Source organism: Salvia hispanica, chromosome 1 (assembly GCF_029641045.1).
Source record: "Salvia hispanica isolate PSC_SH4W2 chromosome 1, Shi_PSC_v1, whole genome shotgun sequence".
NCBI lineage: Eukaryota > Viridiplantae > Streptophyta > Magnoliopsida > Lamiales > Lamiaceae > Salvia > Salvia hispanica.
In genome coordinates this window covers 7839546-7863874 of record NC_142692.1, presented here as the reverse complement: position 1 = coordinate 7863874, position 24329 = coordinate 7839546, and the positions used below count along the sequence as shown (strand labels likewise).

General features: G+C 35.0%; 3 protein-coding genes across 5 annotated transcripts; 2 read left to right on the top strand and 1 right to left on the bottom strand.

Moving 5' to 3' along the window:
• The first annotated feature begins 11058 nt into the window (after positions 1–11058).
• LOC125185279 (uncharacterized) lies at positions 11059–12172 on the top strand. Its single transcript, XM_048081790.2, has one exon. The coding sequence runs from the start codon at positions 11125–11127 to the stop codon at positions 11923–11925; it is 801 nt and encodes a 266-aa protein (XP_047937747.1). The 5' UTR covers positions 11059–11124; the 3' UTR covers positions 11926–12172.
• Positions 12173–16962: 4790 nt separating this feature from the next.
• LOC125222570 (magnesium dechelatase SGRL, chloroplastic-like) lies at positions 16963–18516 on the top strand. 2 transcript variants are annotated; one of them, XM_048125259.2, is made up of 5 exons: positions 16963–17208; positions 17483–17659; positions 17740–17898; positions 17979–18125; positions 18194–18516. In XM_048125259.2, the coding sequence occupies exons 1-5, from the start codon at positions 17086–17088 to the stop codon at positions 18311–18313; spliced, it is 726 nt and encodes a 241-aa protein (XP_047981216.1). In that variant the 5' UTR covers positions 16963–17085; the 3' UTR covers positions 18314–18516. The 2 variants fall into 2 exon arrangements, with proteins under 2 accessions (XP_047981216.1, XP_047981217.1); XM_048125260.2 differs by having other exon boundaries at positions 18177–18516.
• A 36-nt stretch (positions 18517–18552) lies between these two features.
• On the bottom strand, positions 18553–23288 carry LOC125222569 (TOM1-like protein 3). Of its 2 annotated transcripts, none has more exons than XM_048125258.2 (10): positions 23084–23288; positions 22283–22448; positions 22099–22180; positions 21600–21698; positions 21387–21500; positions 20736–20881; positions 20161–20242; positions 19764–19849; positions 19494–19685; positions 18553–19383 (listed from the first exon to the last, which is right to left on the bottom strand). In XM_048125258.2, the coding sequence occupies exons 2-10, from the start codon at positions 22411–22413 to the stop codon at positions 18741–18743; spliced, it is 1575 nt and encodes a 524-aa protein (XP_047981215.1). In that variant the 5' UTR covers positions 22414–22448; positions 23084–23288; the 3' UTR covers positions 18553–18740. The 2 variants fall into 2 exon arrangements, with proteins under 2 accessions (XP_047981215.1, XP_047981214.1); XM_048125257.2 differs by having other exon boundaries at positions 22283–22426.
• Between the last annotated feature and the right edge of the window lie 1041 nt (positions 23289–24329).

Below are 24329 nucleotides of genomic sequence, written 5' to 3'. Positions count from 1 at the left end.
CAATACTTCAATTTATTTAGACCCAATGAAGCGAAGTGAACACCAAAAGGACCCCCCATAGATCCCTAACTATGGTTTGTGATTGCAGACAATTCTAATTTCTAAGTACTCCACCTTCTTGAGTGACCCGTGATTTTAGAAGAAATTGTTAGAGGGAGTAAGTAGAGGGGAAAAAATAATTGAATATTTTAATGAAGAGAGAAAGAGAGAGATTTATTTCCAAATATAGAAAGTGGATATTTTGAAAAAGATAAACTAAAAAGAAAAGATGGACATATCGAGTGAGAAGGAGGAAATACCAAACTTTAATTGACACCTTCACATTCCTAATACCAATTTTATACAATGTTGTGACACCATTTTATAAAATGCATGGATATAAGTTGTTTCAGTGGCTTATAATTAAGTTTATTAGTTTAAGCATTTTATATTACGGTTCAATGGCTTAGCTTCACCCCATTATGTGTAATTTTCCCTTTAATTATTGGGGCTAGTTTGATTTGAGTAATAAAGAAACTTTTGCTTCAGAACCGAAAATAAAAATCAAGAAACATTCTTAAAGGGTGCGTGTCTAGTAATGTTGTCATGTGGATAATATTCAGATTATTTATTAGTGTGTTTGAATTGAGGAAATAAATAGTGTTAAGAGATTTGAATGTGATGGAAGACGTCATCGTCATCATCACAGGATGCAACAAAGAGCATTCCTCTATTGACTTATATAGCTTCTTCGAACAACTTATTGATATTGAAATTGAAATCATTAAACTAAACTATAAAGAAGTTGCACTCTCGCAATTTTAAGCAAGAATAATCTGACTTGGTATGTATATGAATTTGAAAGGAAAAAAGAAAAAACTTCTTAAATTTTAAAAATTAATCCCAAGTAACTGTACATATTATTAATTTAAATTCTCTATTTAGAAAACGAATGGTGATTGGATTGCCATCTTTACTAGCTATGGAGAAAAGGAGGATTAGATTTTAGTGTTTTTTAGTGAACATGAATATATTAAGTTTCTAAATTTCTCCATAACCAAATTTAAATATTTATAAGGGTGAATATTAAAAATAGATCCTGGATAATTGGATTTGCATGTTCGCGGTCCCCAATTAATTTTATTAGTATGGGTAAACCTCATAATTAGAGATAATCACATTTGTGGTATTTTTGTCCTTTTCTAAAAAAAATTTGTCTCGTGTAGCATTTTTGTCAGTTGAATTTATCCACTAACCTGCATTATTTATATTTGGTTTCCTTTTAAGCTCATAAAATAATATGCATGAAAGTAGACTTTTCTTGAATTTAGTGATAATTTGTTTTCCATTCTTTTGGTGTTTGGTTAGATTAATAGGTGATTGCTAGTGTGCTGCCAAGTGTTTGTTTTATTTATGGGGTTGTAGGAAAAACAATGACGAATGACGTATTTACCCATTAATTACAAATTTCATTCAAATTGATATATCATGGATCAATATAATACATTTTGGTATTCCTAATCAGCTATATAAGATTCCGGCCACCACTTCCGCTGCAGGGTCAGCGTCGGCATCCATTTGAAAAGTCCAATTAATAGCTAATTCAAAAGTATCCTATATATTTGGGGTTTTTCCTAATCTAAATTCATTGAAAATTATGAATTCAATTCATTGGCGCAATTCAAACTTTGACTTATGGAATTTTTTAGGCTAAATCTACAATGTCTACTTATTTTCTTTATTCACTTAATAGCTAATGAAAAATATCCACCAACTGAAGTTGATGTGTTTTCCAAAAGTTGATTTAGGCATGACTTTGGTGAATGTGAGTGGAAGTGATATACGCTTCTAGTGATATATATATGTCGGCTTCAATTGACCTAATATTTTACCTTGAGCTATTATGGGAATATGGAAATATGTACAAATTATACAGATATTGCCTCTGTGTTAGTATCATACTTTACCTTTTAATCCATCTTATACTTCACTGTCTCTCTACTTAATAATTAACCACCCTTATATCTTAAATATCAGGTTCAAAAGAAGAATACTCGAGAAACATAAAATGGAGGGAATAATATTTAAAAATTTAAACTTTAAAAACTATTACGAGCTAAATTTTGAACTAATATAATTTTAGATACTACTATTATTAAGTTATTCTTGATAACAATAAGTTTGCAGCTAGCTAATGGTCATATAACAATTTTCGTTCAATTGGTATATACTCCCTCCATCTTCAAAGAATATGCACTTTATCGATCATAACTTGGAAAATATATATTCTTGTGGGACGGAGTGAGGAGATTTTATCGATCTAAGACGATGACTTTAGCATAGTATTACTCAATAATTCAATAATTTTGATTGAGTAATACTATTAAGAACAAATTCTGTTATTATGGAGTAGAAGGCAAAAACTGAGGAGAATATTAAATTAGCAGAGTGATTTTTTTAGGAGTATTATTAATAGTAATATAATACCCCATCTAGCTGTAAATTATGACTCAGATAAAGACATCGTACGATGATCTGACGTAGGGGCTGTATGGATTGAATGCCACGTGTCATGTCTAGAAACTCTCATTCTTAAGTTTCCTTTCCTATTTTAAAATACCATTCCACCTATAAATTCAGTCAGTCTAGTGACACAGGGCACTAGTACATCATCACTCGCAAAATAAAAAACACAGCCAGCAAACCCGATGTCGGCGGCGGCGGTGGCGAAAAAAGGCAGTGTTTTTCCGGCGAAGAGGCGGTCGGTGAAGAGGATGATGTTCGATTTAATGCTTCAATCCATCGCCTCCTGTTTTAGAAGAGGAGGCGGAGCGGTGTTTCCGTACACATCTGATCATTACTGAAAAATGTGTATTTTAATTTTATACTCCACTAACCACTCCTATTTTAGATTTTGCATTTTTGTATTTTTAGGGCTCTATATTCGGCCTTGTCTTTATTTGGTTGTGTAATTAAATTTATAATGTGTTTGTTGTAGCCATGGATTGACAAAATTGCCCCATCTTTAATTTATTGAGGACATAGATAGAACGAAATATTGTAAGCTAGTTAAATACTGGTATAATTTTAAGTACTGTTGCACTATGTATCAAACTATTTTATGCTTGCAACTTGCAAAGATTAATTGAGCTATAAATCTATATAAGAACAAAGATCTATTCAGCAGTAATTGTTTCTTAACTGAATCAGCTTTCGGGAAATCATTTATCCTTTGACTATGGTAGTTATATGTACGTGGTTGCAATTAACATAAATTAATTAGAATTCTACAGTAATATAATTAATTAGTTGTTTGCTTCTTAGTTTGCAAGTTGCTCTTATGTCCTAATCGAATCTATTAAAAGTTCAAGTTATGTTAAACTGACTTTGAAATAAATTAGTTTATTTAATTTAGTTAATATTATATGTCAGTGTGTCACGATTGAGCATCTCAGTGAAATCAAAATAATAATATTGTCCATAAATCTTACTGATAATATTATGAAATACAGAAATTTGTCTAAAGATATTTAAGCTGAAAACTCTGAAATTAATAAGCTAATATCAAAGTTGTAGACAGTGAGAAGCCAGCTAATGATAAGGTACACGTAATCACTACTTTTTCATGAAGGATTCAAGAAACTTCTATTTTGACTAAGAAGAGTCAAATTTTCAACATTTATATATGAAGTTGAAAGACTGAATTTAATACTTGGGTTGGAAGAATAATTCAGAACTAAAGGCACCCAATTTTCTAGTGTTGCAGGGCCATTGATTTGTGTAAATATGTTTGACCACCATCACATCTTACATATTAATGACGTACTTTATACTCCGTATTAATATATTAATATGATTGGAGTCACATTTAATAGAATTTTGAACTTCTCTAGCGACTTGAATACAAATACATTTAATTACTACTCCCTCCGTCCGCATTAGGAGTCTCATTTTTTTGCAGCACTGGTTTTAAGAAATGTTAAGAAAAGTGAGTAGAAAAATATTAGTGGAATAGAAGTCCCACTTGTATATATTAATTTTAAATAAAATGTAAGTAGAATGAGTTAGTGGAAGGTGGGACCCTATTACCATTTATGGTAAAAGTGAACCGGAACTCCTATTCTCAGATGGACTAAAATGGCAAAATGAGACTCTTATTCGCGGACAGAGGGAGTATTTTGCAACATACATTTAGAGTTGCCAACTAGGCTGGCCAAGTCCGACTCATCAATAAAACATAAATGAGTTTGACTACAGTATACCAAGATACAATATGAGATTGAATCATGGTCTGGCCATGACTTCTAATCGCGGGATTACCCACTTGCGATACAATCTTGAGACTGAGTCTTCTCAAGCGAACATGATACAAATTTAGTCTTTAGCTTTAATCCCTCAAACCGAACGGCGCCTTAGACTGGACGAACATGATCAGTAGGGTACGTGATCAAATGCAAACTTTAAATATTGTACAAACTCCAAACTTTGATCTGGACCGTTAGAAAATATCAACAGATCATGAAATAATAGCAACAAAAAATGTCAACACAATGTCAACGGTTGATGTTGTGTTGAAATTGTGTTGACATTGTGTTGATATCAAAATCTTGAAATTTTATACTGTGTTGACATTATATTGATATTGTGTTGAAAAAGTTTGGAGTTTGTACAATATATGGGTTTGCATTTTATCACTACCCTGATCAGTAGATACTCCATCCGTCTGCAAATAAGAGTCTCATTTATTTACGGTACGGGTTTTAACACATGTTAAGAAAAGTGGGTGGAAGAAAGTTGGTGGAATATGAGTCTCACTTGTATTTATTAGTTTTAAATAATATGTGAGTGGAATGAGTTGGTGGAATGTGAGACATTTTTACTATTTATGGTAATTATGAACCGGAACTCTTATTCGCGGACGAACTAAAATGAAAAGATGAGACTACTATTCACAGACAGAGGGAGTATTTTACCTTGATTTGGATAATAATCATGTGAGTGTACATGAATTTATTATAGTAGCATAATTTTTATGATACTTTATCTTTGCACAAGATATAATACTTATTTGAATGCAAATGAATAAATTATTTGCATAACAACATAAGTTTAAAATAGTTCTATAAATGGAAACTATTTTCTCAATAATGAAAGTGAAATTCATTTTCTACTAATCATATTTTAATCATTTATATATATATTTTTTACTTTATTAATAATGCATTAAAATTTACTATCATTTTAAAAGCTTATATTTTTTACTTTATTAATAATGCATTAAAATTTACTATCATTTCAAAAGCTTATATTTTTCAAAGATGAGGTAGTAATTTTTTTTTTTTTGACAATTTTTCTCAAATTGTTTGATTATTTGATGACGTGAAAAAGTAAAATCATAATCTTAATATACGTTACCCATATACTAATTTAGTAAGAAACGAAAGCTAAGAGCTAAGAACATTATAAATTGAATAGGATAATAATCCTAAAAACCCAAAGCAAATAACCCGGGTCATAGTATAAAATTAGAGACGTGTAGTACCAAACTTCTCAAATTATAAAGCCGATCAATTTTATAGGAGGTCATTTTCAAGCACATGCAAATGTACAAAAATCTTCAAGCAAACCTGCACGTGGCAGCCTCTGGTTGGATCCTGTCGCAAGCGTGCTTTAACCAGAGGGAAGTGCTCCACACAGAATCACAAACCACTCCACTCTTCATCTATATAATTTGTGAGCCCAATTTTGAGTGTTGAGAGGAAATATGAGTGGCAATGGGCAGAGCAATACGGGAGGAGGCGCGCAAAACCCTCCGCCGCCCGCCAGCGGCAGCGCTCAGCCGACAAGGCCGCCGGGCGGTGGAAATTGGAATGGTCTGCCTAAATCCAGAGGTGGAGTGCTTAAGACCATCCTAGGTGGTGGTTGATTTATCACACTTTATTAATTATGTGCAAAATTACTTTATTTCTCACATAATTATTAATGTTTCTCTCCTTTTTTTTTTTTTTCTCATGCACTTTTCTTAGTTGGGAAAGATTGTCAGTGTAATATAAATTGTGGCAGATTTAGTAAATAAATCTTGTACAGTTATTATCAACTCTATTTTCTACGTGGGTTTTTTTTAGTTCTATAAAGCTTTTTAATTCTACAAGATATTGTTTTATATATCATGTGATTCAAGTTGAATTTAAGGCCGTCGCAATTTTTATTTTTTAAGGAAAATTAGCTAGCGACGTACTCACGTGGAAAGAATGGGGTGCACTTATACCCAACAACAGATCAAATAATACTAATATATTGAGATATTTTAATTGCCAAATATCAACGGTCTAGTAGCATAATCTTAAGGATATATTGTCATTGTATAAAGTTTAATATTGCCTTCAACTTGCAATTCAGCACTAAATGTAGCGATAACGATTAGGATGTTTGAAAACAACCAAAATTTGTAATTAATGTGACATGTAGTAGTAATTATGTTTGGAGATAAGTAGTACTCCTACTTATTGATTTATAAGCTAGGTTTGCATATGGCAAAGCGAATTGATGGGCATATTTTTTGGTTAATTGGGGCATGGAGATGAACGAAAATTTCGAATGATATACTGTATAAATGAATAAATGATCCTCCAAGAAACACTGTTAATCCATTAATACTAGATAAAATGGGTGTGACATTATCTAGACTAATTTTTGTCTGAGCATTTAGTGATATTCCAAGAGCTCTGGCTCTATTATTGGAACTAAAAAAAAGACTCTTCTTTTGGTAAAAGGTGAATAAACAAAGCAACTTATAGCAATAAGTAGTGAAGAGCTTTCATCCTTATCTTTCTATACATATATATACAATAAAATAAAATACTACTGGAAAGAGAAGGTTTCAATTGGTTAATTTTATCTTTTAAATTATAATGGTCGAGGCGGCGGCATTTAATTTGGTAGGGTACAGTTCTAGAACCTCGACGACGCCGTTTTGCCTTCTGGTCTACGTGCCGTTCTTGCATTTGCTGAATGACGATTGCTGACCAAACATTATGACGTAATTTATTTAATTTTTAATCACTTTGTACCACTACTAATTGCATAAAACAAAACAAAACAAAAATGTTAATGTTGTTCAGAATTTCAATTTACACGAGCGACATACACAACGCTTTAAATTAGATGACTCCTTAAGAATTTCGTTTATGGCTGGTAATTATATACTAGCATACAGATGCTCGGAGTTATCTAAAACAATTATTAGTGCGTATCTTAATTAATTCACTATTGAAACCTCTCCTACAAATATCAAAATTGAAGAAGTCATCAGCAGAAGTGAATGCAATGCCAAGTTAGAAAATAACATTACACTGCAGCAATATGGAAAGATGAAGTGTGCATCGGATTTAATTTGTAACTCTCAAATAAGTAAAATGCTACAAGACTCTTCATCTAACACATCAATGTAGAAGCTTGAAAGGTTGTAGAATGTGTTAGGTCTTGTGTTTTATTTAATGCTTATCTATTATGAGTAACTTATAAATAGTCTTGATGTAATGCTCCCTTCGACAAGTGAAAATCTTGAATACAAATCTATTCATCTTTTATTTTTCTTTCATGGTATATAGAGCCTAGGTTCTGATCACCTTCTCTTCGCTTCCCTCCCTCCCTTTCCCTTACCTTTCTCCATTTTCTTTTTTTATGGATACAAATACTAATTCCAGCTCCTCCACCACCTCTCCCGTTTTAGCCCTACATCATCCTCTTTCCATCAAACTCTCTGATGAAAACTATCTCATTTGGCGACAACAAATTCTGGCTACTGTTCGTGGTCATGGTCTTGAGGGATTTCTTCTTGGATCAGACATCCCACCCTCTCCCTTTCTTACTACTGATGATGATGATGCTCCAAAGCAACCCAATCCCGCCTACCTTGCTTGGCATCGCCAAGATCAACTTTTATCTGCTTGGATTCAAGGATAGCTTTCTGAGAGCTCGATGATCCTCGTTGTTGGCCTCTCCACAAGCAAAGATATATGGCAAGCTATAGAGTCTAGCTATGCGAGCCAATCAAAAGCTAAAATTATGCAATACAAATTGCAGCTTCAAACTATCAAACGACACAATCTGCCCATGAATGATTATCTTAACAAAGTCAAGTCTTGTTGTGACATATTAAGCTCTGCTGGTTGTCATGTCTCTCCCGAAGATCATATCCTCTATCTCTTGGCTGGTCTCGGCCCGGAATATGATCCTGTGATGGTCACCATCACCTCTAGGACAGAAAGTTGGTCTGTTCCAGATGTTACTGCCCTTCTCCTCAGCTTTGAGTCCAGATTAGAAACTGCTCGTCTTTCTTCCTTCCAACACCGATGGCTCTCAACCCTCGGCCAACTTTGCTCATGCTAGTTCTGGTCCTCCCAACAGAGATGGCTCTAGAAATGTTCCCTCTTATCCTCGTCGTGGTGGTGGCCGTGGTGGTGGTAACTTTTTTATAATAATTCACTAATTATAAGAAACACGATATAATATTTCTAAAACGACGAAAACTTCATGCATATTTTTGGTGTAAAAAATATATTTGATATTTGACACATAAATATATTTGATATTTGACACATAAATATATTTGATATTTGTTGAATGTATAAATGTATTTGTGATACGTATAGATGCCATGAGTATTTTGCATCAAATATATATAAAAATAATATACATATGGTTATCATGGGAGGTGGTACGTCTGTAGAATATACTATTTCATAAAGGTGACGTATTTTATACTAGTACCAAATAAAGTATTGAATAAGTAAATCACACAGTATAATTAATTAATTAACAAACCAAAAGCATTCTTGGCTTGAACAGATAAAATTGGCCTGAGCAAAAAAGCATTCTTGGCATTCAAATCGAGACTTTGAGTCATTATAGGATAAACGAAAAATTATTTATGATTATCTTAGTTTAAAAACAAAAAAATTTAATTAGCTAAAACCTTTGTAGAAAAATTGCATGAGTTTTTAGGTAGGTGGGACAAGGTATGCATGGCTAAAGGTCGCATATCACTATTGTTTAGTTATAATAACTTAATTAGATAAATAAAATATGTGATAGTTAAGGCATGACTGTTTGGATTATACGTGTCTGTCAAGAAAAAACTATACCACCCCCTTCTAGACTGTTTAGACTTTTTCACATTACTCAACTACATTAATTGCACCTATTTCTAACACTAGCCCACCCGGATTTTGTTAATAATAACAAAAAAAAGCATCTATTTTTCTCAAAACATATGAAAGGTTCTAAAAACATCATACACACTCTGTACTAGACAAATTGTAAACAATACAGATTTTAATGTGTAATTAGTAGAGTAAGAGAGAAATGAGAAAATGTAATAGAAATAGTATTAGTGGATTATGTGATCCACGTTATTAGTAGTGCACAATTGGTTAAAAACTTTTTATATTTAAACTTATTCAAATTTTAGGACGGTCTAAAATGATAAAACTAGTTTATTTTTTAGGACGGAAGAAGAGGGAGTAATAAGTTTCAACTTGTCGATAAAATTAAAATAATATATACTTCCTCTGTCCACATCTTCCTTCGTCCATATTTAGATTTGATCATACTAGTTATCTTTTGAGGAGGGAGGAGTATAAGAAAGCAAGTATTGAGAAAGAATAGTGCAATTGAGTAGTAATTCAGTTCTTATTATCAATTCAAAATATTATCTTATTAATGCTATTTAATTAATTTGAATCAGTCTTTGGATATCCTCCGCGTAGTGATCACACCACGCCTTCATCTCTCACCTATAAATAACCCCAACACACACACACACATATTAATTACCACTATCGCATACTACTATTAATCAAGTTCAAGAAAGTGCACTAAAAATGAATCAGGCTGAGTACTATGAAAGGCCGGCAAAGGTAGGAACCATCGGCGGCGGAGGGGAAACTCCGGAGGCGGCGGAGGAGGAGAAACGTGGATTGCCACCACAGAGAAGGGGGGGCGTCATGAGAAGAATCATTGCTGATTGGACTGGAGTTCGTCTGCTCAAAACTCCTAAGCAAACCGACGATTAATTGCTTTTATTTATGGTTTATCATAAATAGTCATCATATGCTAGCTATATAATGAGATATAGCTAGCATGTCCCATTAATTTTTTTATTTTTTGTGCATATGTATATATTATAAATATGCCAGCTCCAAATTAGAGTTGGAAATTAGTTTATTTGTACTTAGATGTATGGTCTATATATATAATGCTTGAGATTTCCCTCTATGAATAAATTGAATAGTAGAGAGTGACGCTTTCTTCCATTTGCACTTTGTGATCATAGATCATATCTGCAATATTTAAGAGTAGTTAATTAAGTTGTGATATTATTTGTTGCATAGATATTTTGACGGAGAAGGTGTAATGATTCATAGAATTCAAGATATCACAAATATTGCTATACATATGTCAAATGTAAAATGTCATATTAATTGTAATACTATAATAGATGGTCAAAATTGGGCCAACACCTACTTGCTACTTGCCCTATGGTGATATAACTTAATTCATGTATATGTCATATGAGTCGTCTTGTAGAGTTTAACCACTTATATGAGAGTAGTAATTATTATTCATTAATATATTTTTAAGATAAATTGTATAGAAACTATAGAATTTTGGTTAAGTTTATACAACTAAAGGAGGAGCGCTCTGTGAGCGAATGCTTACTATACCCCACGTTGGATGTAATTAGATTGTTCTTATCTTTCTCTAAATCATCTAGCAAATATATGGCAATTAAACAAGAAAAAATAAATAAACTAAGAACACAAAAATGAGAACTAGGACAAGTACTATAACGGTACAAAATTCTAGCAAAGAATAATGGTAAAAAAAAGGTAGCTCGACATTTCTTAATAAAGAAAGAAGTAATTCATCATTACTTAGCAATATTTTCGACCCAAATAACCGTTACATCCCGGCAACAAATTTCAAAAATCTGAAAAAGTGTGACACACCCAAAATAAAGCAAAATTCCACCCAACACCTTTTTCATTTTCCCTTTAACAAAATTTTCCACATCTAATTACAATACACAACATTACCAAACTCCATCTCCCCTTCAAAAATTCCTCAAAACTCATCAAAAAAATGGGTTCTTGCATTAGCAAATGCAAACCTAAGAAGAAATCCAAGGAAGAAGATATTGTTGTCCAAGACAAGGTCGCAATCTCAAGAGATCCTCCCCCGACCGAAATGACCATAATGCCCTCACACAAGCCTCTCTCCCCAACTTCTTCCACCGCTTCTTTTTCCTCATTTTCATGCTCCGCCGCCGCCGCAGCAGCTTCCTCGGTATCTTCCTCCTCTTCGTCTTCTTATTCGACTAACTGTGTATCGAAAGACCGCTCTTTCTCGAACGAATTCCTGAGGTCTTGCGCCAAGGAAAATCCACACGCCATCGCCGGCCTTAGCGTCGACAAAACGGCGCCGTTATTCCCTAACAAGATTCCTTCTCGGAATCTCCCTCCGTCGCCGGCGCCGGCGGCTAAGAAGAGGGCGCGTGCGGCTTCGCCGACTCTGGTGAGGCAGAAGAGCTTCAGAAGAGAGCCGAATAGAGGCCTCCGGTCGCCTTCTCCGAGCCGGAGATTCAACGGCGACGTTAACAGAATCTTTCCATCTCGGGAAAATGGTTATAACGGGAAATCGGCTGTGTCCGGAGGGAGTAATGCGGCTCTGAAAAGGGAAAGTTTTCGAGGGGCGGTTCCTAAAAGGGAAAGTTTTCGGGCTCCGAAGGCCGAATTGAGCACGAGGCGTGTGTATTCTTCGGTGAGGAAAATTGATGGATTTCGTGAGCATATTAGTAGTAAGATTGAAGGTAAAGAAATAGATGTTGTGATGGAGGATATTGATAATCCTCATATTGCCTTGGATTGTTTCATTTTTCTCTGATTTTTTTGTTAGGTTTTTGCATGGATTTTGTGTGCTCTCATCATTTTGTGTTTATACACTTTTTTTTTTTTTTTTTAAATCTTGGTGTGTTGTTCTATTGTTTAGGGGTTACTTGTTGTAAGTTCTAAGCTCGTGAATAGTTCTGTTTTCTTTTAATTAATTAGGACTTAGGAGTAGTAGTATTGTAATCCTTATAAGTTTCATAAATTGAAATGTGAAAAGAGTGTATATTGTCCCTTGTTCAAAATTTTATTTTCTTGTTAGAATTGGAGGTTGAATGTTGTTTTTGAGTTTGATGAGCTAAATTTCATGCTATGATGCTACCACCATAATAAAATACAATGTTTACTCAACACAAAAATAATCGGTAGACAAAAGTGATCGGTAAATAAACTGCTATTTATCGGCTTGCATGTCGATAACTTTCGGATCACAACACAATGAATTTCGGAGCAGACAGTATTGACCAGTACCCGGTCAACGCAACACACAATCGTGTTTTTACATGACTTTCAAGCAAACAAGTACTTGACAAATTGGAATTTTACTAAGCACCTGGTTTCTGTGAAATTTAGCCACGAGTAACGGTGTGTCTTTGTTTGGAGGCGATACCAAGCCAAAGATTTCAAGTCCAGTTCGAATTTTTTTAACCCAAATTGATAGGTATGTATGTGTATTTTGGAGTCGACATGAGATTTAACTTATATAACAATCAGATACTTACAATGAGAGAGCAAATATATGTAGACAAAAATAGCAAATCTCAATCTTAGACAATATAGAAATCGAGTTGGGCCTAAAAATATACTGTACTATCAAAGCCCAACACCAAACAACAATTCACTTAGCTTTCTTTGATTAATTATACCGGGGTGTCATGTTTTGGATTGGTTGTGATCCATCATCATCTCCACTGATTTATAAGGGTTATAAGGAGATGCAGAGAAGGAATTAGTGGCTCCGGATGGAGATGAAGGTGGAGGAATCTTCTTGGGCAGCATTTCTTCCCAATTATATGGCTTCCCTATTTTTGATTGTGTCATCAAAATAACACCAATAATACTCAAAACCACACACTTCTGCCTCCATGAAACTGACATTTCTTCCTCTTCAACATGCTACTACTACCTCTCAATACCTCCACTCTGCACTTTTGCTATCTATCTATATATATATGTGGGTGTATTGTGTATTTGCTGGTTGCGTGGAATGATCGCGATGAGAAAATGCAACTTTCGACAGTTATTCTGTTCCTCGTCCAAGTCCTCCACTAACTGAAATACCCAAGTCTTTACGAATCCATAACATAATTCTAGGAGTTTTCTTTTTTTAATTTAGTAAAGGGTAAAACTGTAATTTCACAGCATAAGTTTAAAAAATTCCAAAATGATATTGTTTGGCATCCTCTTCTTCAAAAAATTAGCGGATCAAGGGAGACTGCCATGACGTTTTCGGCCGACCCTTGTAGCAATATCTGCTCCTCCGGAACTAACTGCGCTAAGCCCCTGCGGGCCGACCCTAAATGAGCGTTAGGTTGTCCTCGGTCAGGGGAAAAAGGTGGACATTGCACTAATTAAGATCATACGAAAATTGCACTAATTACATGATTTGAAATTCCAAATGCGGTTGGAAAAAGAAGACACGAAATGAAATTAAATATGTAAAGTCTTGCCACGTACGTTGGAAATATATAATGGAAATGCTGCTGCTAATGCAATGTGAATGCAGTCACTATAATAAAAAAATATATATTAAGGATATTTTTTTAACGCACTTAAAAGTTAATTTGTGTTTCTAAATATATCACCAATACTTCCAAAAGTATCCTTATAGTTGGTGTCCCAACTAAAATTAAAGGACGCAAATAGAAGTGTTATAAAATAGCAAAAGATAAGTTAATTTGTCCTTAATTTAGGAACGCTTTATTTTGTATCCTAAATTGTTGTTATTTGCTAAAATTTTCTGTTGCAAGTAATTGCTTCTCGATTTTTGTGTCCTTAAAAAACAACATTTTTGTAGCGAGTTTACGAAATTCACTACTCTTTGTTAAGTACTCCATTTCTTTACTTCATTTCCCCAACACTACACAAGGCACAAGCATTTAATCTCCAAATCAGTATTGATGAAACCTCAAACTATGTTCCTGCACTAGGCCTGATTTTAAAAACTAAATTATTGGAATGGGTGTCATTAGTTAATTACATAGGCAATTCTAAATTCTAATCACTGAAATAGTGAAATGACAAATATTTGACTTGATTGAAATATCACTTATGAGTTAGTACTTAGTACTATGTAAGAATCAATAATTGCCTTTTCCTTTTTAGTACTATGTAAAAACTAAATTATTGGAATGGGTGTCATTAGTTTGTTACATTCTTACTACTACTATATCATAAGGGAAAGTGTTATGAGCCCCGCGCGAGTGAAGAAAACTTTGCCAAATATTTTGTCTCACCATTCTTCACTACGAAAAAAAGAAGTTCTACGGTGCATTTTCCGACAAACGTCATTGACTACCGACGAATTTTCGACTGATCGGCTGTTGGTAAATTCACCTCTTTGCCTATCCTTTTATGCCTCTTGGAATCTCCTCTTTGATTAAGTTTCCAAAGCCAAGAAAATCACACTAATGATCTTAATAAAAAAAGTTGTGTATTTATTTCACATGAGAAAAAAAAGAATTCACACTTACACCACCTGCCCTAAATTTCCATGTTAGAACCTAATTATGACTATCATAATACATTAATCACACTCTACTTACACACTATCATTTCCTTCACTCTCTTCATAGGATCAACAAAAAGAAGCCATTCTTTCTGGCTGCTGCTATGCTATCTTACTCAATCTATACAATTCAACTCCTTTAGACAAGTTGAGGGAGCCAACAGCTACACTTTCCCATCAGAAGGCAGCTTCTGATCCATCTCCACAGCTGTAGAATAGGCAGACACAGAGTTCGTCCCCTTAGATGGAGCTGAGGACGGCGTGTGGAGCTTCTTAGGCAGCATCTGCTCCCAGCTGTACGCCTTAGGCGTTCTCGCGGCTTCAGACATGAAAACAAGAGCAAGCAAGCTCAGAACCAAGCACTTGTGCCTCCAAGAAACAGACATGATGAAGAGAAATGCAGTGGAAGAATTTGTGAGGAATCAGGCTTTTTAAGGAGAGGAATAAGCAGACATGTTGAGCAATCTAAGAAGACAGTGTTGTAATAGAATAATGGGTGAGTTTGTTAAGGAATTATGTGTTTGATGCCTTTTCTCTTTTCTTATCTTATCCAATCAGACAACAACTTATGCAGCATTTCTTGAGGAATGATTCAATTACACATGACCCCACTGTAGTAGGAATTAGTCATTCTTTTAACTGGGGACACAGATTTGTCAAAGTGAAGAAAAAACAATCACTAGTTCCACTGAGGATTGTGTGTGCTTTTGTTTGATTGATTGTTGTATATGGCATTCAATTATGAAGCTCCATGCTCAATTTTATCATATAAAAATAGAATCTATCGTTTTGAGTACTATATAACATTTCATGCAGCACACAAGTTTAAACACTGATATAGGGGTATTTTTGTCTGAAAATTATCAAACTATTGATTTTAAAATATTTAAAAGCTGATATGCAATATCATAATGTAGCGAAAGATAAGAATTTATTACCCCTATAATGTATTCATGTGAGTTTAAAATAGTAGTACTAGTATGTAAGCTTTTAAAAGCAAGAAATTAAATTTGTTTTTGATTCTTGAAATCCAATCATGCAAACATGAGGCGAGAAGGGGGTTAGAATAATAGGTAGGCAATAGAATAGGGAGACAAAGCCCAGTTCAAAAGAGTAGAATGTGAAACTCTTTGTCCACTCCTTTTTAGCACTAAGGGATAAATTTATATTCACAAATAAAGAAAATTGGTGACAGAGGGTAATGTCTCTTACATGTTGTCAAAGTCTAAATTCTTTATGTTTCATGAAAAGCCATGACATTTAGTAAAGGGAAGCCTTGATTTTTATCTATTATAGAAAAAATATTCATTTTAGTGATCAACCAAGACTATGAATTAAGAAACTTGTATGTTTCAGTGAAGCTCTTCGTTTTAGACACATGTGTTATTTTTAAGAATATGACTTGTATAGTTGTATTGTAATATTGATGATTTATATCCTGGTTTAAGTGGATCAATTACAAAGAATCTAGCCTAAGGAGCATTGAAATTTGAAAAAAAAAATCTCTACATATATACATGATTGAATGTAGACAATGAGGAGTTGGATCAAGGTGGAGAAATGCACCTTTCCCCCAAGTGGTGGTCCAGAGTTTAATATTCAAATTTTGTGGGGCTCTCTGATTAACTATTTTTTGTCATTGTGATTTCATTTAATCACTTTTGCCATTTAATAATCAAAAAAATAATTGCACACGGGGGGTGTATCTTTATTAGTACTCCCTTTTGGCAAAATAATGCATTTTGTGTCAAACGCCAAAAGGATTGTGGCATGGCATCCCATATTTTAAGGGAAGCAAAAAAAATTATGTCATCCATTTATTATTAATACTTTATACTAACATTCAATTGTATTTTTAAATGAAGGATGGTGTATATAGATGAAACATGGTGCATTAGAATTTAGAACTCCCACGTGTAGAAAGAAGATATCTAGATTCATCCTCTTTGCAAATGGTCTGTTTGTAGAGTGCCAAAAAAGTTCGACTTTAAGCCTCCAATTTGGTAACAAAATATCCTGATAATGATGATAAAATAAAACACAAGTAATTAATTCAGTCACATCTTTTTAAATAAAAAAAATGATGAGATTAAGTATTGCTATTTGCAAATGGGTCAAAAGCTGGGTTTGGCCCAATGCGGTTAGGGCCCAATTAAGTCCATTCAGCCTCAGCCCACATTACGTGTAAATTAGTGTTGAAAAAGAAGCGATGCTATTGGTGAGGCTTGGATTTTGTAGGTCCCACATCACCCTCATTCTTGCCACTGCAATTTCCTTACCAATGTGTGTTCATCTTGTCCACAACTGCTCTCTCTCTCTCTCTAGATTTTCACAAAGCACACACGACACAACAGACAACACAGATTGAGAGGGAAGAGGCGGAAGATTGGTGGAAATGAGAAACAAGTGATGCAAAAAAGAGAATGAGTAATGCATTCCATGGCTGCTGCATTCTCACCTTGCTATATTCATAACTGCAAAATCAATACCACTTCACCCCCACACTCATTGCCTAATCACACAACCCCATCTTACAATTCTCTTGTCTTCCAGGTCTCTCTCTCTCTCTCTCTGTTTAATTGAGAAAATATGATATATCTGCTATTGAGATTCTTCCCTTGCTGCATCTAGGGTTTCAAATCAAGAAAAATGGTGTATGAAATTTTGAAATGCATCCCTTTTTCTGTGGTTTGTGCTTAATAGAGGATGTGATTGAATATTTTTATCTTCATTTCAATTGGATATGTGAATCAAGGGGCCTTTATCAGGATATTACAAAGCTCCAATCTAGGTAATTATGTTCTTTATTGTTGGGTTGATGATGTAGGCTGCAAGGCTATTAGGCCCCCCAGCAAGATTTGAGGCATCAAAGCTGAAAGTTTTATTTGTGGGAGAAGAAGTGAGCAACCAAACCAGAGTGGTGCCAAGAACCTACACTCTCTCCCACTGCGACTTCACTGCTGATCTCACTCTAACCGTTTCCAACATAATCCCGCGCAATCAAGTAATGCTTACTTACTTCCTTTGATGCTCTATTAAGTTCAATGTCAAACCTCTCTTAGCATAGCGCACTTGTTGGTGCAGTTGAAAGGCTGGTATAGTAAAGATGATGTTGTGGCTGAATGGACGAATGTGAATGGCCAACTGTTCCTCAATGTTCACTGCTATGTCAGTGGACCAAACTTGTTCTCGGCCATGGCTGCTGAGTTCAGATACCTCATATTCTCCAAGGAATTGCCATTGGTAGGTATTTAGCTTAACTTCCTGCATTTGGTGTTTGCTTTAAACGCATGAGAAAATGTGGCACTGTCGAAATTTTGCAGGTTCTTGAAGCTGTCTTGTATGGAGATGCGGAGTTTTTCAGAGAGCATCACCAACTAATGGATGCTATAGTGAGAGTGTATTTCCATTCTAGCTCCAGCAAGTATAACCGTATGGAGTGTTGGGGGCCGTTGAAGAACGCTGCTCAGGTGAATATTACAGCTTCAAACTGGTTTGGAATCATATTTGTCTGAAAAAAGTTGGTGATGTTTTGCAGGGGAAAGGAGTAGATATGATCAATGGCTACTTGTATGCGAGCAAGGAAACGTCACGTGCTCACGGGTTTTGGGGGAGCCCAAAATCAATCTTTCAAGCACTCGTCACCTTCCTGCTGTGAGCAGAAGAAGGAAACAAGCACGTGAATGAGGGCAAAGATTGAGCCTGTGAGGTTTCAAAAACACACAATTGGATGATGAGTTGAGTTTCATATCAGCTGGAATTTGATTCTTTGTGTAACTCATTCATATGATTTCTTGACTGTCAATTCTTGTTCAAAGAAGATTATTTTCTCTTTTTCATCACAAAATTGTTCAAGAATCATTAATGTGTTCAACAGTCCAGCTATATAGAGAAAACTTTTAGTATAAGATGCAAACCTCAATAAAAAAGAGAAACGTTTCAAGTGTTGAACAATAGAAGCCGAATTGAAGTATATTAACAAATGTAAATAACAAAAAAAGAGAAACACAATGTCATAGACAGAGGTCCAAACATAATATATATGCACTATGCAGACAGCAAGCAATCTGTGCACGGTATTTCCCCTAATAAGACCGGTTCGGTTTGGGTGAGGACGACTTGGACTTAGCGAAATCAACAAGGTCTCTGAAGAGGGCATCTTCGCTTTTCTCTGGCTTAGATTGAGCTGGTGGTTTGATTGAGAGATTCTGGGTTTGCCCGACTAAGCTGTCATATGAAGATCCCGATCCACTACTCGAATGAGATGGCCCATTACCGGGGGTATGGCCTTGCTCAAAAAACTGTTGCCTCTGGTTGTACCTTGAAGGTGGAGGTGGGAGGTTTCCAGGTGGAACATCCCAAGGAGCTGAGGGCAAACTGTCGGCCGATTTGCTTGCAGGGGCAGGTTCGTCATACGCTGGTGTTGGAGCGAACATTGATGCAGTGGGGTTGATAAAATCATCGGAGGGAGAAGACACTGTCGGATTCTGTGGAGGAGGAATCGACTTTTGGCTGCTGCTTGAATGAGCTGGCACCGGAGTACCTGCAGATCCCGATGCTCTGGAGGATCGTTCTGCCTCATAGGTGTCACCACTGAGATAGTCGACCGTAGAAGAATCTGAACTAACAGGGCTCTTGGATGATGGTTGAGGACGAAGAAAAGGGCTCACGTCGTTCTTGACAACTGTCGGTTTCTTGTCCAGCCCTTGTGAAGTATCCCTCAACGATCTAGAAATTTGTTTTAGATTCACACATACAGGTTAGATAGCAAAAATGTCAAGGAGATTGACCATAAATGATATACAGGAATTTATATCAAATAGAAGAAGACATGTTACCTGCGCGCTAACGGTGCAAAATCATCTTCCGACTCTTCATCTTCGTGATTCACATTCATAAGAGGTGCGACTGGAGTTTCTGTACTCATCACTGAAGCTCCTAGAGTCCCTTTGGAGATGTCATCATGTCTACTGACAACTCGCTGCAAGTTATCATTCAAAGCCAAGCCCTTGCACAAAAGGTCTTCATCTCTGAAAAGGCAATAGTAAATATACCGAGCTGATTTACTTTAAGGCGACCAATAAAGATCAAGAGTCAGATGCGCTTACACAGTATTATTCACAAGAACCATGACTCGCTTTTGGTATGAACGACACTGATCAATTAGGTCGACAATGATCTCATCCTTCAATCCCTATGATCCAGAAAACTGATAGTTTCAGTCAAATGTACTACAGTATATAACAATATTTATGTTCAACAGCCTCAGTTAGTAATCTTACAAAAGAAAATAAAAGCAGATTGCTATACGCCTATACCTTAAAGTATAGAATTTGTGAGCACATTTTAAATATTAAAAGTAGATATATTGAAGTATCAATTACTATACTCTACAATTATGATTTAATAGTTATATTGGAATTACTATTTCAAACAAAACCAAGAGATTAACAATTCTCATTAAAGATGTCATAATATAACATAATTTGGAATAAGAAGCTCAACCTGAGGATTATTTGGATCCAAGGCGGTCAGCATTTCCATAAGAACATCCGCAATTCCCTCCGCATTTTGCATCTCTGGCAAGCTAGGAAAAAAAGAAAAGCTGTACAAATTCAAGATGTGTAGTTTCACAGACCACAGAAGAAAATGATAGGCACCAATAATTTTCTAGGTATGTGCATGTCATATTTTACAGTCACTTTGAGAATTGGACTCATTATAATAAAATTGCCCGAATTCAAGTGCATAAATGACATGTCAACAAGGAAGAAAACTATAACTGATGTTTGGTCACTTCGTTGAAGGAGTTAGAAGTTCCAAAAAATATGCGGCATAAATTGGTGTTGATTTTGTTTAAACAAATAGTGCCAAATTGCCAATTATATCTTGACCTAGAGAAGCATTGCTAATTCAATCATTCAAACCCATCACTTTTAATCAGATACACGACCGTAACTACACATTATACCATATGGAAGTTGAAGATATATTAATTGGAATGCAAATAAAACAGACCCTCGTGCAAGATCTGATATCATGGAAAAAATCAATTCAGTAATAAATGAAAAAGTGTGTACCTGAGTCCAGAAGCATCAGATTCGAGAGAGGCTTGAACAGCTGCTTCCTCATATGGAGAAGTAGGTTGAACTATTGGATGTGTTTGAGGAGGAGTGAACAATGGAACACTATTTTCCTCTCGAGGTGGGAAATCTACTCCAGCAGACTACAAAATTCAAAACACGAAGAATATAAATAAATAGCTAAGACTAGAAGAAGTTCAATCAAGAGTGACAGAGCTGAGAGCACAGCACTCAAAAAGCTGATACAATCATACAAACATATTTCCAGGGACAGTTTAGCGAATGCTAAAGTAACTTAATGTCTTAATTATGAGAATACTTAAGTGACCGTTTGCTAGCTTTAGAACCTTGCCAAAAGTTAGGTATCATCGTCAAAATGTGCAATGTCTAGAAAACTAGAGATGCTGTAGGATGATGTTTGAAGAGTGTAGTTACCAGACAATTACAAAATCCTTCAAGCATATAGCTTAAACACAACTCATCACCCCTCAAACAAGACGTTTATGTCGATTTTTAACTATTTCTGCGGGAGAAATATCATAGGAGTATATATTAAGCCTAATTTCCTCTACCATGCACAGAGTTTGTCTATATGTTACATATATATGGCTTAGAAAGAAGCAGACAGGTCCTTAATTTTCTAAGCACCTTTAATTCGTTGTAAGCAGCAAAATATTGGGGAAACCTTCCTCCCGGCCCCCCTAAAGCCTCTTGCCAGGTATCAATCAGAATCAGGATCTTCTCCCTCACGTTTAAATCGGGCTGCAAATGTAAATCATAAAAAGATGAAAAGCCCATTAGGTTGTGTGGAAGGGAGGAGGGATCCAGAGACACCAAAGGAGGGGGAAAAGAGTCCAGTACCTTCTTTCTAACAATTTTGACCATATCGTGTAAGATATCCCGCTCAGCAATCTGTTGAAACACATGTTCCCCGCAATTTTTGCTTAGAGTCTCCAGTACCTGAATCATAACGGACTTCATTCAAATTGTGTGTTGTTTTTCTAAAATCAGCAACATGTAGATCCAAGACAACTATACTCATATGTAAATGAAATCCATATTCATATCTAAATATCATCCCACATGGGGTGCGATTCCTATCTCTACATCATGGTAGTGATGAAGAAAGACTTCACTTTTATCCATGATCTAGCAATACTTTGATTATGGAAGAAAGTTGATGTAATAATTATGGAATAACAATATGGTTTCATAAATCTCATTTAGTTGGAATTGCATGGAGGCACTAAACATGCATTTAGCGCAAAAAAATCGAGAAAGTTAGGAGCAATCAATGCAATTCAGAATATTAAATGCCATTGTTCATGATTTTCAGCATAAGCGACAACGGAAAACTTACAAACAGTGCAAGGAGCTGTATTTTAGGGCTTTTATTCCCCAATTTTTTCTTGAGTATCTTCAACGCATCCTTGGCTTGCCTCCTGCAAAATGAATCCGTCTAATCAGAATAAATGAATTAAATACCTCATCTAGATTATTACTCAACAAATAGTGACACCCATTAAATTAAACGAAAAAAATACCCGGGATCCATGTTTATTAAATCGCATAGCTCTATATTCACTGCCCAATCTGGACCAATCAGCGAATCACTCGTAGCCCTTTCAGCAATAGCTGCTGCATTCGCCATATTTTGTCTATTTTGCATTGACATGTAGTTCCAATACCTAAAATATCGAATTAAAATCACTGTCATCAAATCAACACATGTCAACAGAAAAATGGCAAGAAATATTGGATAAAGCTCATCAAGGACGAAAAAATTCAGCTTTAAAACCCGAACTATCAAAAGCCACTAAGGGCAATCAAGAACATCATGGATACATCAGCACATACCATAATACATGGATATATATAAAAGACAGAAAATGCAGGAACACTTGAAAAATAACCACACATGCTATTAACTAAGTATATCCAACTTATAAGGAGTACACCTTAAGCAGTAGAAGCATTAAATAACGAGAAACATAAAATCTCAGCAAGCCAATATCTAAATCCTTCTATCCCACCTAACCTAAAAGCATTTCGTGAAAGAAATTGGGGCAAAATGCATAACCAAAATTCAGAGAAACAAAAGCCCCAAAAGCCAAATTCAACAACGTAAAACAACACTCAACAAGAAATGAAACCCCAAAATCTTAAAATCAACCAGCGCCACAAAATTCAGATAAAACAGTGCACGAAAACCTCAAAGATCATAGCTTTCTTACTAAAATACACAATTCAAATATGCAACAACGAGGATCAAGAATCAAATTAAGAAGGTGAGAGCTCTACATGAATCAAGAAATGGAAAAAAGCAAGGATCTTTCGAGGTTTACCTGCTAGAAGCCTCAAGTCCTTCCAAGTCAAAAGAGGGACAGAACAAAATGTATTAGTTGTGTGTGTTTTAGCAATTTATTTAGTCTAGAGAAGGAGGGAAGGATGTGTTGTAACTTGTGTCTGAGAAGAAATGATTTATCAGTACGTGTTTGTGGGATCGAGCAATGCGTGTGAAAAAGTTTCAACCTTTGCACATTAGGAAAAATCAAAATTCTACACAACATAAGGGTCTATTTGGCTAATGGAGTAGTAGTAGTATTTAGTAGAAAGAGGCAACACGGTTTCATCATTTGCCTATTCGGCTATTTTTAGGGATCTATCGATGTCTAGTTAACTGTAATCGAAAGGCAATCAACGTTTTGTTCGAACCGAAACCTTCTTATTAAATTATTGATTCACAGTTAATTGTTGCTTTCAATCTAAATCCAAGAAAATAAGACAACAAACAGTGAAAAATAATGAAAATGTTGAGAAAATCGGATATAGGCACTGACTTTGAACTAAACCAAAATGACCAGTTTCTAATTCAATATCGAAACTGCAAAGAAAACTATCGATTCAGTTACGTTTCTGCTTCTTTTTTTTTTAAATAATAATTCTAAAATCAACCTAATCCTAAGACAACCCTAACTATTATCCTCTTAACAATTACTATTGGTCAATGATGATTACATAACTACATATCACATATCATAAGTTGCCAAAATTTGTTCAATAAGAATCTTCCATTTGGAAGTCAATATTTTTCACCCTAAATAATTTAGCATGCATGTACAAAAAAACCAACCACCATACCGTTTTTTGGAATTTTGTTATTCCTATGATATGATTCAAAAATAGACGAACAATTGTATGCATCCATTCATTTAATTTTTAATCAGGGTCATGGATTATTCTAAATTTTGACTTTATTTTTAATTAAGTTGGGTAGCCGGCGAATAATCTACGTGGAAAACGCGTGCATATGAAAATAGTCTTTTTGATATGTGAAAACGCGACTTTTTGGTCACTTCCGTTTGTATTTGCGATTTGTCGACAGAAATATTAATTTGTTATTTTATTCGAGTGATATTAATTATCTATTTTAACATCCAGTTTTATTACTTATTGCTTAAGTTTTATAGAAGTTATCGTGGACCCATCGGAAATAAAAATTGAGGAATATTCTTAAAATATTTCATTATTCGTCATGAAATGTCTTTGTTGGTAGTGATTATAAATGAGTAACTCGATTAATAAAAAGAC

Bases quoted from the DNA above. Each gene is read 5' to 3' on its own strand.
- LOC125185279 (XM_048081790.2), top strand. From the start codon at position 11,125: ATGGGTTCTTGCATTAGCAAATGCAAACCTAAGAAGAAATCCAAGGAA.
- LOC125222570 (XM_048125259.2), top strand. From the start codon at position 17,086: ATGCATTCCATGGCTGCTGCATTCTCACCTTGCTATATTCATAACTGC. The intron at 17,660-17,739 runs GTAATGCTTACT...TTGTTGGTGCAG, and splicing joins ACATAATCCCGCGCAATCAA to TTGAAAGGCTGGTATAGTAA. The intron at 17,899-17,978 runs GTAGGTATTTAG...GAAATTTTGCAG, and splicing joins TCTCCAAGGAATTGCCATTG to GTTCTTGAAGCTGTCTTGTA.
- LOC125222569 (XM_048125258.2), bottom strand. From the start codon at position 22,413: ATGTCAATGCAAAATAGACAAAATATGGCGAATGCAGCAGCTATTGCT. The intron at 21,501-21,599 runs GTACTGGACTCT...TTACATTTGCAG, and splicing joins TCAAAATTGTTAGAAAGAAG to CCCGATTTAAACGTGAGGGA. The intron at 19,850-20,160 runs GTTGAGCTTCTT...TCTGGATCATAG, and splicing joins TGGATCCAAATAATCCTCAG to GGATTGAAGGATGAGATCAT.